The sequence below is a fragment of the Betta splendens genome, chromosome 7 (genome assembly GCF_900634795.4).
Source record: "Betta splendens chromosome 7, fBetSpl5.4, whole genome shotgun sequence".
In the NCBI taxonomy this organism is placed as follows: Eukaryota; Metazoa; Chordata; class Actinopteri; order Anabantiformes; family Osphronemidae; genus Betta; species Betta splendens.
Window position 1 is genome coordinate 2101522 of NC_040887.2, and position 14457 is coordinate 2115978.

The window sequence follows — 14457 nt, forward strand, 5'->3', positions numbered from 1 at the left end:
CCTCGGACTCTCTCCGCGCCGCCTTCACTTCATTCATTAGCAGCAGCAGAATTCAACACTATTCCCAGTGTTCAGCATGATCCACATCACACTTGTGTCTCCAGCATGAATAATAAGCATGTGCTTGAATATACATGACGCACCCTCATCCCCCCGTCCTCGGATGTGTGTATGTTTATGGGCAGGGAGTTGTTGCAAGTGGAAATTTACAGTCTCTCCCGCTGGTACCTGAGTAGTCGGTCACAGCCGGGCTGCGTCCAATCTCCACTTTGGATTTAATTGTCTTTAGCCAAGGGGCGGGCGCTGCTGTCAGCTCCACTTCTTGTGATCTGTGTCGGCATTCAGGCATTCAGTACAGAGGAATGGTGACAGCTGAGAGGGACGAACTCTATACATAGTCGCAGCCATGAAGGAAATGTAAGTTTTCTGAATTGCTTTGTTAGAAAGGAAACGTGACTTTCCAGGATTTGCATCACGCTTAGTTGAATTTCTTCTGCATGAATGGGCTTAAAATATTTAAAGTAGCACCGGTCTTGTGCTTGGTCGGTATTGTAAGAATGCGTGTGCTTGTGAAGGTTAAGTAAAGAATGAGGGGCTGCTGTCGTCTGGAGTCTGAGCTGAGAGGAAGCAGAAAATGATTTAGGACGAGAGCGGCAGCGTTGGTTTGTAAAGCGTGTGATTCGCGCTGAAGCATGTTTATTCTCAAGGACACTTTGCTGAAAGTCTCCCAACGTGCGGGCAGGTGTAGGCAGAGGGTGAACAGAGCCCAGAGACAGGATGAACAGAGCAGCCAGAAGCACAGCCACTTATGTGAGGATGTCGGAGCGTGGGACGCGTCACGACGATCCGTGGACAGGAAGAAGCTGTCCGGCTGTTGTTCTGGGCTCGATCCGGTCCCGAGACTTAGATCCCAGCAGGAAGGAGCGAGCTTTCAGTGCTGGACCTGCTGAGGTGAGCACTGCTATTAGGACTGGGATGATTGCTGTTATGTGACTAAGTAATGAGCCTTCAGAGGTCTTAATTATTGCTGTGGGCTCAACCATGTGAACCCACAGAGCGCTTGTGTTTTGAGAAGCAGCAGCAGTTAAGAGGAAGTATCTGAAGCTGCTCTGACAACTTCTCCTATTCAAAGAGGAAACCTTCGGAGTGTTAGTGAACAGCTTCAGCTTCTGGCTGAGCTTCGTCTTTGTTCCTCATCGCAGCAGCTCAGATTCGCAGGCCCCACACTGTTATTTCTGTCCCGTTGGAGTTTCTTATCCCATTTTGGCTCGCGTTAGTGAGTAAGAGCGCTTCCTGCCTTTCGTGGAACCGTGCTTTACAGCGTGAGCGCTGAGCCTAAGCATCTTTCAGTAAGCAGCGGGGCTTTGGAAACGTACAGGGACCTGCTGTTGACTCGGACGCATTAGAGAGAACCAAAACAAAACCTTCCTTCCGGTTCAGCCCACGTCATGAAGTCTAGTATTGTGTGGGGAACATTCCCTTCCCTTCGGTGACAATGTGCCCCCCTCTGAGCAGCAAGATCCTCCTACGACACAGCAGCAGCTCTGCTGCCCTTTACTTATACAACGCGCAGCATGCGTAGAACATGTAATAATAACAAATCAAAATATCTGTCATATTTAACAACAAAAGTTAAAGAACAGGAATATTTCCCCTCTTTGCTTTGTCGGTGTCTCAGTTCCATCTCATATTTCTCGCGTCTCAGTGACCTCCACGCGTCGCTTCTTCAGATTAGTACTGGGTATCATGTAATCACACAGCACGCTGTAATGCAATCAGGAGACAGCATTATCTCCCTAATGCGCGTCTTTACCTGGGCCTCATCCCTCTCACCTGCATCTCTGTCTCTTCACAGCATGGCACAAAAAGAGAAGCTCCAGTGTTTGAAGGACTTTCACAAGGACACCCTGAAGCCTTCACCGGGGAAGAGCCCGGGCACGCGGCCCGAGGACGAGGCCGAGGGCAAAGCCCCGCAGAGGGAGAAGTGGGCCAGCAAGCTCGACTTTGTCCTGTCTGTGGCAGGAGGCTTCGTTGGATTAGGAAACGTCTGGCGATTTCCTTATCTGTGCTATAAAAACGGCGGAGGTGAGCGGGAGGTGCCAACGGTCAACAGCAGTGATTGTGGGTACACATGACTCAGACCTGCTTCCTGTCCGTGTGTCAGGTGCGTTTCTCATCCCCTACTTCATCTTCCTGTTCGGGGGAGGACTGCCCGTGTTTTTCCTGGAGGTGGCGCTGGGCCAGTACACGTCTGAGGGAGGCATCACCTGCTGGGGCAAGCTCTGCCCCATCTTTACTGGTCAGTGCCACTGGTCTCCATCTCCCAGTTTGTTGGGATCAACGTTCCATTTTCACATATATACACATTCACAAAAGCAAACATATGCAGACTGATGATGTCTTGGTTGCCATAGAAACGTATCAGTAAATAATAAAGGTAAAAACACAGCAAGCTGCCCGGCAGTGGGTCGGTCTGAATTAAACATCATGATTGAGGCATGAGCTGCAGCGTTGGCCCACGCTGAGCGTCCTCCATCGTAGCGTTGCCATGGTTTCCTCTTGACGTCTCCCATAACAGCTGCAGCCAACAACTGAGGCACTGTGTCATCAGCAGTTGCTGCAACACCCTGACTCACTTTCACGCGAGGGACGTCAAGTGAGCGGATCTGTCGCACCTGCTGATGGGCTCTGCTGTTCAAGGACGCTGTCCCTCCATCTGCACAAGCGCCTGGCAGAGCCCACGAAAGCGGGCCGGCGCAAAGCGCAAAATATTCACGTGTCTCTACCGCACCCTAACCCACGCACACACACACACACACACACACACACACACACACACACACACACACACACACACACACACACACACACACACACACACACACACACACACACACACACACACACACACACCTGTCACAGCTCTGGGGTGTCTATCAGTTTGCTGTGGGTATGTGGGAATGAGGAGGTGGGGGACGTGATGATGATGATGAGTTAAAAATATTCCAGTAGAAGAGCACCGTGAATTTCTGTGAGCAGGTTCGTGACAAAGTCGTCTAAAAATAGAAGAGAAAAACTAAGATGGTTCTAACAGTGGGCAGCAGAGTGAAGGTGGGACGTTGAAGAGGCCCCGTTCCCACACTGACCGTCTGTCTGTCTGTCCTCCTGTCTGTCGTCCTCTCCTCCTGTCTGTCGTCCTGTCCTCCTGTTGTCCTGTCTGTCTGTCTTCCTGTCGTCCTGTCATCCTGTCTGTCGTCCTGTCGTCCTGTCGTCCTGTCTTCCTGTCGTCCTGTCTGTCTGTCTGTCGTCCTGTTTTCCTGTCTGTCTGTCTGTCTGTCTGTCTGTCTGTCTGTCTGTCTGTCTGTCTGTCTGTCTGTCGTCCTGTCGTCCTGTCTTCCTGTCGTCCTGTCTTCCTGTCTTCCTGTCATCCTGTTGTCCTGTCTGTCTGTCTGTCTGTCTGTCTGTCTGTCTGTCTGTCTGTCTGTCTGTCTGTCTGTCTGTCTGTCTGTCTGTCGTCCCGGCGTCCTGTCCTCCTGTCTGTCTGTCGTCCTGTCTTCCTGTCGTCCTGTCTGTCTGTCGTCCTGTCCTCCTGTTGTCCTGTCGTCCTGTCTGTCTGTCGTCCTGTCTTCCTGTCGACCTCTCTGTCTGTCGTCCTGTCTTCCTGTCGTCCTGTCTGTCTGTCGTCCTGTCCTCCTGTCGTCCTGTCTTCCTGTCGACCTCTCTGTCTGTCGTCCTGTCTTCCTGTCGTCCTGTCTGTCTGTCGTCCTGTCCTCCTGTCGTCCTGTCTTCCTGTCGTCCTGTCTTCCTGTCGTCCTGTCTTCCTGTCGACCTCTCTGTCTGTCGTCCTGTCTTCCTGTCGTCCTGTCTGTCTGTCGTCCTGTCCTCCTGTTGTCCTGTCTTCCTGTCGACCTCTCTGTCTGTCGTCCTGTCTTCCTGTCGTCCTGTCTGTCTGTCGTCCTGTCCTCCTGTCGTCCTGTCTGTCTGTCGTCCTGTCTTCCTGTCGACCTCTCTGTCTGTCGTCCTGTCTTCCTGTCGTCCTGTCTGTCTTCCTGTCTGTCTGTCGTCCTGTCTGTCTGTCGTCCTGTCCTCCTGTTGTCCTGTCTTCCTGTCGACCTCTCTGTCTGTCGTCCTGTCTTCCTGTCGTCCTGTCTGTCTTCCTGTCTGTCTGTCGTCCTGTCCTCCTGTCTTCCTGCCTCAGGCATCGGCTACGCCTCCATCGTCATCGTGTCTCTGCTGAACGTCTACTACATCGTGATCCTGGCCTGGGGGCTCTACTACCTGTTCCAGTGCTTCCAGCCGGAGCTGCCTTGGGCCAAATGCAAGCAGCCGTGGAACACGGAGCACTGCGTGGAGGACACGGTCCGCAAGAACAAGACGCTGTGGCTGGCGGCCAACATCACCAACTTTACCTCGCCTGTCACCGAGTTTTGGGAGTGAGTTATCGCTGGAGGCGGCTTCAGTGACACACATTGATATAGTTACCTGAAGTCAGTAAACATGTTTCAACACAGCAGTTTACTTTTAGTGCTTTTACGTCATTATCAGCTTTATTGGCGCTGCACAGTTCAGTAGGATGTAGATTGTGAGCGGAAATGAGCTGTTGTTCGTGTTTCAAGAAGAATCAAAGATCAGAGCTCATGCTGAGTTCTTTAATGGTTACAAAGTGTGTAGGATTCACCTGGTTCCTCACACTCACAGTGTGTGTGTGTGTGTGTGTGTGTATGTGTGTGTGTATGTGTGTGTGTGTGTGTGTGTGTGTGTGTATATGTGCGTGCATGCATGCCTCCATATGTGTGTATGCGTGTGCGCATGTGTGTGTGTGTGCGTGTGTGTGTGTGTGTGTGTGTGTGTTTGCATGTGCGTGTGCGTGTCTGCAGGCGTAACGTCCTCAGCATCTCCACTGGGATTGAAGACATCGGGCCTCTGAAGTGGGACCTGGCCCTGTGCCTCCTCGCTGTGTGGATTATCTGTTTCTTCTGCATCTGGAAGGGAGTCAAGTCCACTGGCAAAGTGAGTGCAACCTGTGATTCTTATGTTTCCTGGCGCTATGTGGACCCAGCGGCTCGGTAACAAAACACCGTTGCCCAGAGAAAACATACGTGCCTGGAAACAAGGTGAGTTGTGCTGATTTAGGGACGCGGCCTCTGTGCCGTCCTGGAGGCTGCTTCTTGGCCAGACTCTCTGTCGGCTGTAAACACTTGACTGCCGCTCCTCGGCCTCCGCATTTGTGAGAGCCGGACAGAACCTGGACCGGAGCCAGCAGCAGCAAGCCAGGGAGAAAATGATTAGCCCTAATAACAGCTGTTTGCGAGCATGAGTCTGTAAAGCACGGCCCTCATGCAGCTTCGACAGTGCGACTGCGTGGTGACGGTCGTGTGTACGGGTCCACAGACTCTTCTTCCTCGCCCTCAGGTGGTGTACATAACAGCGACCTTCCCCTTCGTGATGCTGATCGTGCTGCTCGTGCGTGGAGTGACTCTGCCTGGCGCCGCCGAAGGGATCAAGTTCTACCTTTACCCCGACCTGAGCCGCCTCCAGGATCCAGAGGTGAAGCAGCAAGCGCTCCCCCAGCGCCGCTAACCGCCGTTAGCACTGTTAGCGTCTCTGGAGACAGCAGTTTACAGGTTCAATAACAGTTAGCTTCATGTAGGGATGAAACAAACCTGTGTTTTCATGTGAGGCCTGCTTCCATGTCCTCCCTGGTTTTTCCTCTTAACATGTTCCGTTGGAGAACACGTTCCTCGTTCTGACCTCCTGCATCTGCTGCGTTTGCTCCATCGTCCGTGTCAGAGGTCAAAGCTTGTTCCTGATGTTGGAGCGTGAGGTTCTTTGCATCCGTTCCTGTTAACACCCTTTCCTTTTGGAGCCTGAGGCTCAGCAGGACTTGTCTGATCTAAGGAGCTTCACTTGTGCCCTTTTCTTAACACTCCCTGATGCCTTCAGACAGTTTGGTGTGTTTGTTTTTGTGTCCAGGAGTTCAAACACATTTTTACGAAGCTCAGTTAGTCAGCAGCTTTAAGTCACGTTCTCTGATTTGGTTTATTGGACCTGCTGTACAGAACGTTACTGATGTGAAACTGTCCCGTTCCTCTCCTCAGGTTTGGATCGATGCAGGGACCCAGATCTTCTTCTCCTACGCCATCTGTCTGGGAGCCATGACTTCACTGGGGAGCTACAACAAGTACAAGTACAACTGCTACAGGTGAGCCGGTTCTCCAGGGGGTCCGGGGGAACCAGACGGTTGCCTCAAAATGGGAACCTCGGTTCCGCCTGTGTTCATTAACAACCTCCATGACGTATGTGTGACATAGGGACTGTTTGCTGCTGGGAGGCCTCAACAGTGGTACCAGTTTTGTGTCTGGCTTCGCAATATTTTCCGTCCTGGGCTTCATGGCACAAGAGCAAGGAGTGGACATTGCCGATGTGGCAGAGTCAGGTACGAGGGTCCGAGGTGAAGCAGCAGTGATGGTGGGCACTGCTGGCAAACAGAATCCAAGCAGAACTTAACAAAAACAGAGAAGTCAGAACGGGGAACGAGCCAGACGTCAATAGATTTAAGGAGAAAATGTAACAGTGGAACGATGATGCTGAAATAGTGCTAAATCGGCAACTGCACACTCCTTGATTAAAAGCTGCTCGTCATGGACACAATGACCTGATGGATGATTCGCTACAGCTGACACCAGGGGTCCTGTTTGTGCGCCCTGTATGTGTGTGTGTGTGTGAACCAGCCCAGCATGCTCCTCACTGCTTCTGCTGGTTCCCTCCTTTGAAGCAGACTCTGTCTCAGATCAACCTCGTTTTTCTTTAAAGCTGCACCTTGAACCATGTGAGACTGCGCTGCTGTGATGGAACGCTGTCCAGTCAGTGTTTGCTTGAACAAATCCTCCCCAATGACTCAGCGCTTTGATGGAGATGCTGGATCACCTGATTTAGTGTCTCAAGGCTGCATTTGTGACCATGATACAACAGTAGATGTACTGAGTGAGTCATTTAGCATCACGGGTGCTATTCAGCATGTGGCCCATGCTGTGTGTTAAAGTTAAACTGTTATCTGATCCACCAACACTTCCAATAGACGTGTCCCCTCCTGAGCACAGCTCCTGGAGGTCACCGCCAGCCAGGCTCCGCTCGGCCTCCAGATCAGCCTCCGCGGCCTTTACTCTGTCCGTCTGAACCCCGACCCCGTCTCTGCTTCTCCTGCAGGCCCCGGCCTGGCGTTCATCGCCTACCCCAAAGCCGTGTCCATGATGCCGCTGCCGACTCTGTGGGCCATCCTCTTCTTCATCATGCTGCTGCTCCTGGGCCTCGACAGCCAGGTCTGCGTTTTCATCAGTGGACCCGCTCACAGAAAAGCTGTTTGTTGTAACGAGCCTCAGTCTGAGTCCGAGGCCTGTAATGTGTAAAACACATTTAGTGTTTGTCTCATCCGCATCTCAACCGCCAAGCTATCGGATAACTGACACTGAGGGAGCCGGTCCACAAAGGCATCTTACTACCACACTGACTCCCCTGTGTAAAGACCGAACCCTTTAATGACCCAGTTTAGGTTCTTTTACTCTACAGACACTGGCCACACATTTAGGTGCTAAAACCCAGACCTTCTTATCTTGCGTGTTGGGAGGCTGAGCTTTGATTAGAACAAGATAATCTAAGTTGACACAACACAAGTAGTCGCCCCAGGGATCCTCCAGGTCACATTTCCTGCCTTCAGGTGTAATTCTAGCCGTGTGCTAACTCAGTCCCGCCGCATCTCAGCTGACCACCACATCAGACAGATGCTTTGAATCTGAGCACATGTAAATAGTTGCGCAAGTGTGGCGACTCGGAGCCGGTGCCAGGGACTGTGTGTGCATTTCATGAGCGTCCGTTTCATGCTGAACGCTTTATGTTATTAGCACCGCTAACAAATACATGCCGCTGTTATGCAATGGGCTTCTGTGACCTCTGACCCCAGCGCTTTTGGGGACAATTTCATAAGTTAGTCTTGACATTATGTGGCTCAGTGAAGGGACAGAGGAGCGAGACACAGACGGGGGCACAGAAACAGTCATTCATTATTCTGGTTTGTCCTCGTATCAGCAAACCAATGTTGCAGAGAGGAGCCTTGTTTAAATTCTCATTACTGCCCAACAAAGGCAGCTCTCATTCTCTAATCACTGGCTTAAAGAGAAACAACAAGAGCTGCAGACACAAAGGAAGGCAGCGTTTTTGTTTCTTTTTATAATCGCTGCTTTTGTCCCCACAGTTCGTGGAAGTGGAAGGGCAGATCACCTCCATAGTGGACCTGTACCCGTCCCTGCTCAGGAAAGGCTATCGCAGGGAGATCTTCATCGCGGTGATCTGCTTCATCAGCTACCTGCTGGGCCTCTGCATGGTGACCAAAGTGAGTCCACGCAGCCTCTGCTGCTCGGCGTGTTTACAACAGGGACCCGGTCCGTTCTGATCACAGCAGCGATAGCTTTTCCACCCGCCCCTCGGCTGCCGCTTTGTGACCACCAAATATGGCCTCCGACCACGTCCACACATCACATCCTGTGTCTGAATGGAACAATTTGGAATGCGGTTTTCCATCTACCAGCGAACGCCTCAGCACCTGTTGAACTCTGTCTCCGTTGGTGGAGTGCCAGCATTCAGGGCTCTGCTTCCTGGAGCCCACTTTTACTGTCTTCTTTCTTCTCACACACATCAGCAGGATAATTAATGCTGCACTTTGTCTTTTCTGTTTCCAGGGTGGCATGTATGTTTTTCAGCTCTTTGACTACTATGCAGCCAGTGGTGTGTGCCTTTTGTGGGTGGCATTCTTTGAATGCATCGCTGTCGCCTGGGTTTATGGTGAGTGAGAGTAACTCCAAGTGAGTGGTTTGTGTAGGGAGGAAAGGCACAAATGATCTCTGTGTTGTCTTATGGCTCCCTCCACATCACAAGTAAATACATTTGACCACATGGGGGTCGGGGTGAGGTTGAGTTGAGGAAGGGACCCAGGGTTTCCTTCTAGAACAGACAGAGCATTGAGCCTGAGGAGAAAACGCTGCTAACGTTGCATCTTCCAATAATAAACGATTGTAGCTTAGTCTACAAATTACTGTTTGTGTGGAGGCATTTTGCAGTAAATCATGCATGTGTTATACATGTGCAAGTACAAAGGCCACTGTGTGGGAGCCGTCGGCTGGTGATTGGCTGTGATGCCGCCATGGATGAGTCACTCAGAACAGTCGCTCTGCTCCACACTAGTGGTTTTGTTAGAGGAACATGGAGACGTTGCGTCCGAAAACAGTGGTCAAGTGAAAGTTACATTTCACCACTAAAACGAGTTGCTCATCTTTTACTTTCGCAGTAAAACAAGCCAGTGGGTTGAAAAGGGTTGAAATCATTCGTAGAAACAGTGCTGACGCCTTTAAACTCAGCAGAGACGGGAGACGAGCACACGTCGTTCTAGAGCAGCAGGTCAAACCACACAGAGATCCTGAACAATGAATAATTATTAATATGCACAAAGTAGCACATTAAATGTGAATCTATGATACTGACTCAGACCAGGTGAAATGACCCAGTTAACCAGTTTATGGCCGACAGCACAGATACGCAGCTCATAAACATGAAGGCCTCACGTTATTCCTCTTGGTGTCAAACAGGAGTCGATAAGTTCTATGATGGCATTGAGGACATGATTGGCTACAGACCAAACCCCTGGATGAAGTGGAGCTGGACCTTTATCACCCCTGTGCTCTGCATGGTAAGAGGCCACAGTGCTGCTCACTTTATGGCGGTTGTGATACGTTTAAGGTCACAGGAAAACGTACTACTTGAACTAAGGGCACAATGCGTGTGTTTCCCAGGGCTGCTTCATCTTCTCTTTGGTGAAGTACAAGCCTTTGACTTACAACAAGGTGTACGAGTACCCGGACTGGGCCATCGGCGTGGGCTGGTGTCTGGCTCTGGCCTCCATGATCTGCATACCCATGGTGATGGTCATCAAGATCCTGCAGTCTGACGGACCCCTGATTGAGGTGAGCTCACACAACGAGCACGCAAACAGCTGCAACGCATGCACAGCATCAGTCCGACCACGTTTGCATGGTTTCCCCTCAGAGGATCAAGGCGGTGGCCGCCCCGGCGAAGTCCGACGTCAGCTCCCGTCCCAAGGAGTACACCCTGAAAAACAGCGAGGCCACGCAGCCCCTGGACCCCAACGGGAACAATGGGCTCCTGAAGCCCACCCACACCATTGTAGAAACAGTGATGTGAGCGCTCTCTGTGAGAGGACTAAGACTGATTCTGTGGTATTAGCGTATTTGCTAACATTGATAATTGTAGGTTTACATCTCCAATTTGTTCACGTTAGTGATACGTTGGGTTGATTTCTATAAAGAGAGATATATTTTATTGTTGTAATTTTTTTCTTCTTTTTTATTTTTTACTATATCAATATTGTTGATGTTACAATTCTTGATGCTGTAGTTAGCACTGATTTGACTTTAGGCCATACTTTGAGATAGGTCATCGGTGATCGCTACCTTTCTGTTGATTACGGAGAGATGGGAATCCATTGATTGTGGACGAGAGTAAAAAATGAACTTCTCAGAAATTCAACAAACTGAGTAATGAGAAATGAGTAATTCAGGAAGGTAGAAAACATCTGAACACCTCTGCGTAATCCTGGCGGTCCGAGCTAACGTGGAGCCTCCTGTTATTTGTTGTTGTTTTATCCTGCAGTGAATTGAATGTACCTCTGCTAGTGGTGGAAGGAAGCCAGTGGTCGTAGTCTCAAAGAGCTAACGTTGCTTAACATCCTTTAAGTTCCAAGCTGAACAAGGCCTCGGCCAAATACTGTGAGAAATGCATTGATCAAAACATCCACCTTCAACAATAACAGACACAATGAAAGAAAAGGAGAGAGGAGAAAAGGGAAGTGGCATCTTTAGAGTATTTGTACACTGCCTGTGTGACTTATAGTCAGTCCCAGTGCATTTATTGAAACCGCTCTTTGCACTTTACTGTTCATGTCGTTTCACCGTTATTGTAGTTGTTGTTTTTACTGTTGGAAAGTTTGCATTTGTAACATGATTGAAAAGGAAGGTGTTCGTCTCTAACGTATGATTTTGTAAACTTTGGTAAATAACTGTCTTCCTGATAAGACAAGTCAAATATTCTGACTCAATAATTAACGGATCTACATCACTAACATCACAAAGTGAAAGCAGCACTTTTTTACATCCTATGTGCTCATGTCTGTCTGTAGCAGAACAACCACTGGATTCTAGTTTTTAATACACATCTTTGTATGTACAGTAGAATTTGAAGTGTTTGTAAATCACATTTGCCTTTTTGTAACAATTTTATACTGTGTTATCATGCGAACACACCACTAAATCATTATTTTCCTGGACCTTCTCTTCTAATCACTGATTACATCATGAGCCTGGACTACTGTTTTGTAGCGTGCAATATTAGGTTCAAGCAACAAATAATGTAACCTTAATTTGCAATAACAAAGCGAGTTGCACAAAGTATCAATCAGTGTAAAACCTGTGCAGCTCAGCAGCCAGCACCGAAGCGTACTAACTGTTAATCCACCTCTACCAAAGGATTTTCTGATGCATCATTTCTATATAGATACAAATAAACATCTTTATTCTGAGTGTAAGCATTCGTCTTGTTTTGTATATTTAAGGCCTCCTGTACATCATCACGCTGTTTACTTATTGTCAGAGGAACATGTGACTGTCAGTTTATTATCAGCTCAATCAAAAGGTATGATCTGAAATAAGAGTTGACACAAAGAGGCCGACTGGGGTGAGGATGGCTCTGGCTGTGCTGCGTGTGGCGCCTGGGCAGTAGTACTGCGGTCCCTGGGTCTCGGCTGTCCCTTCCTGGCTGGGGGTTGTGGGGGGTGGTGGGATAGGTAGCAGAGCCAGTCGGGAACCTGGCTCTGCGGACCCTGGCGCTCTGCTTCCCAACTACATTTCTCCGCATTCATCCACTTAGGTCTGCAAGGTGCGTCCTGCTGATGGAGGGACCAGGGCTACTGGGAAGTGGTTCCGTCCCTTCCAAGTGGGATGCTCTGCAGTTTTAATTGCATTAGTCATACACACTTGTCCAGGAATCTGGGGGCTCCTTCCGGGGGGGCCAGTAGACTTCCCATTGATGGCTCTGTCTGCTGGACCCCCCGGAGAATTGGGTATCTCCCAAAGTTCCTCATACTTAGCTACATACACATACATTTAGGGCACTGGGGCCTGGGGCTGAGGCCAGTTGTGGCCTCGGCCACTAGCCCTGATGGAGAGATCACCACCCAGTTTTAACTGCAAAAAGACATTTAGGGCGAGGGGGGGCACTGTCCGGGGGACACACCGTCAGCCAGCGGTTGTGCTCCTGGAGGTGTCACCCACCTTCAGTGCACTTTAGTTCCACACATTCACGTCCAAGCTGGGTTGCAGGGTTCTGGGGGACCTTTTTCTGCTGCCCTCTGCCTCCCCCGGGTTGGGGGGGTTGGTCGGGGCTCGGGAGGAGCTGCGGTCCCTGCCTGGGGCCACATGGACGGCAGGCCGGAGACCTACCCTCCCCACGAATGTGATCAAGCGAATGGTGTGGGTGGGAGAATGTATCTGAGAGCGCATTGGTTCACGTATGATTGACTAGTTTGTTGTGAGAGAGTCTATGGTGTGTGTGTGTGTTGATGTGATGATGTGTGTTGCATGTGGGTGGGTGTATGCGTCTGTGTTTGTGTGAGTTGGTATGCGTGTGGTGCGGTTGAAGTGTGGGGGGTCCGGTTTTTCGCCCGGGGTACGATGATCGTCTGCCTGGGTGGTCTCTTTTCTGCTGACCCCACCAATTGCTGGCCTTGTGCTGCAGGCCGCTGTAGCGCCAGGGGATGAGGTCGGGCCGATGGGGTAGGCCCCGCTCCGCCCGTGTGGGGGTGGTGGACTGGGGGCGGGCCCCACTCTGGGCGCGGGGGCATCTTCTGGCGGGCTCCCTATGGACCGTGGGTCCTCGGGCTCTACTCTTTCAGGCCGACCCTCCCGCCGGGGGGAGTGTTTGCCCCTGGTTCTCATGGGGCGGACAGCGTTGACCCCCGGTGGCCCACTCTGGCTTCGGGTGCTGTCTCTGTGGCTGCTGCAGCTCTGCCTGGGGGGCTCTGTGTGGGCGGCTTGGGTCGCAACACCTGCCCTCCTGGAACTGAAGGTGTGTGTGCTCCCTGGCTGCTGGGATTCCTTCCTCTGCTTGCTGGATGGGCGTAGTGGCCGAGCCCCTCACATCACCCTGGCTTCCACAAGTGGCATTGTTCATGCACCAACGTCTGCCTCACCCTTTGCGTGAATAATGATAAGCTACAGCCTTACTAACCTTGTAGTGGGACACTTTCCAAATCCAACTGTAAGTATTATTGATACTTATCACTACCAATATGAATAATGTGTGAATATGGAATTTGTGGTGTTGTATGTCATGACTTTTATTAAGTAGTATGGGATATGTATAATAATGCACATATGTATGTATATTGTATGTATATGTTTGAATTAGTATGTGCACATACCTTAGCACTATTATTGGTATTAGTATTAATCTCCAAGGTAAACCACAGTACAAAAATTGTTTAGTTATGAATGTGTTAGCCTAAGGTACATCCATGCTTCTTATTTATTTATTTATTTATTTATTTATTTATTTTTTTTTTTTTTTTGCTCCGATTGTTTACTTAACAGATTTGCTTGGTTTCAGCAGCTGGTTGCACCCCTTAACCCCCCCCGCATACACCCTAAAGCAGAAACCTAACCTGTCCACCAACACAGCAACATCACACACATTTTGGATTAGCTAAATAAACCATTAAACCATAAATCAGGAAGAGTATATATATTCTATATATACTCTTCTTGTTAAAGCAAAGCTGTCCATCACAATGTGGCATTCAGCGTAATACATGCTGCTTGCTAAACTGCTGGACAGAACAAAAAAAAAAAAAAAAAAAAAAAAGAGGCCGACTGGGCTTCAACCAATGGTGCAGACTGTGACCTCCACAGTCAGTCACATGATCAGTCACCCAAAGACACAGGCAGCTGAACTCCTCCCCAGAAAAACAGCAGTGATGACAGTTAAAACGATCAACAAATGGTCAAATCTTTATATAAAGGACATACGAGACTATCGCCACCTGCTGGTGACAGTCAGGTACAGAACCTACTGTAAATCCCAGTTTTCAGCCCAGACAAAGGTGACGTAAGACGACAGTCTGCCGCTGTGGCCAGTTTTCAAAATCTCTGCTTAGAGTCTCTGGTGTTAGTGTGATAAACTATAATAAGAGCAAAAAGGAAAGAATGTGTGATGGTCTTTAACAGGCCTCATTCTCCAGTAAGATGCTGCTGTATGGACGTGTGGTGACCTGGCAGTTAAACAGTGAGAGTCATCTGTGGAGAGACCTAAACACAATCACGCCCCTGAAAACTACCAACA

General features: G+C 49.8%; 1 protein-coding gene across 3 annotated transcripts; it reads left to right on the plus strand.

Moving 5' to 3' along the window:
* The first annotated feature begins 239 nt into the window (after positions 1 to 239).
* slc6a6a (solute carrier family 6 member 6a) lies at positions 240 to 11647 on the plus strand. 3 transcript variants are annotated; one of them, XM_029155579.3, is made up of 14 exons: positions 243 to 417; positions 1856 to 2085; positions 2165 to 2299; positions 4199 to 4433; positions 4878 to 5010; positions 5413 to 5547; positions 6099 to 6202; positions 6312 to 6436; positions 7207 to 7319; positions 8249 to 8386; positions 8733 to 8835; positions 9636 to 9736; positions 9840 to 10010; positions 10093 to 11647. In XM_029155579.3, exons 1-14 carry the CDS (start codon positions 407 to 409, stop codon positions 10246 to 10248), a joined length of 1890 nt encoding a protein of 629 aa, XP_029011412.1. In that variant the 5' UTR covers positions 243 to 406; the 3' UTR covers positions 10249 to 11647. The 3 variants fall into 3 exon arrangements, with proteins under 3 accessions (XP_055366492.1, XP_029011412.1, XP_055366491.1); XM_055510516.1 differs by lacking the exon at positions 243 to 417 and adding an exon at positions 798 to 951; XM_055510517.1 differs by lacking the exon at positions 5413 to 5547 and having other exon boundaries at positions 240 to 417.
* Positions 11648 to 14457: the final 2810 nt, after the last annotated feature.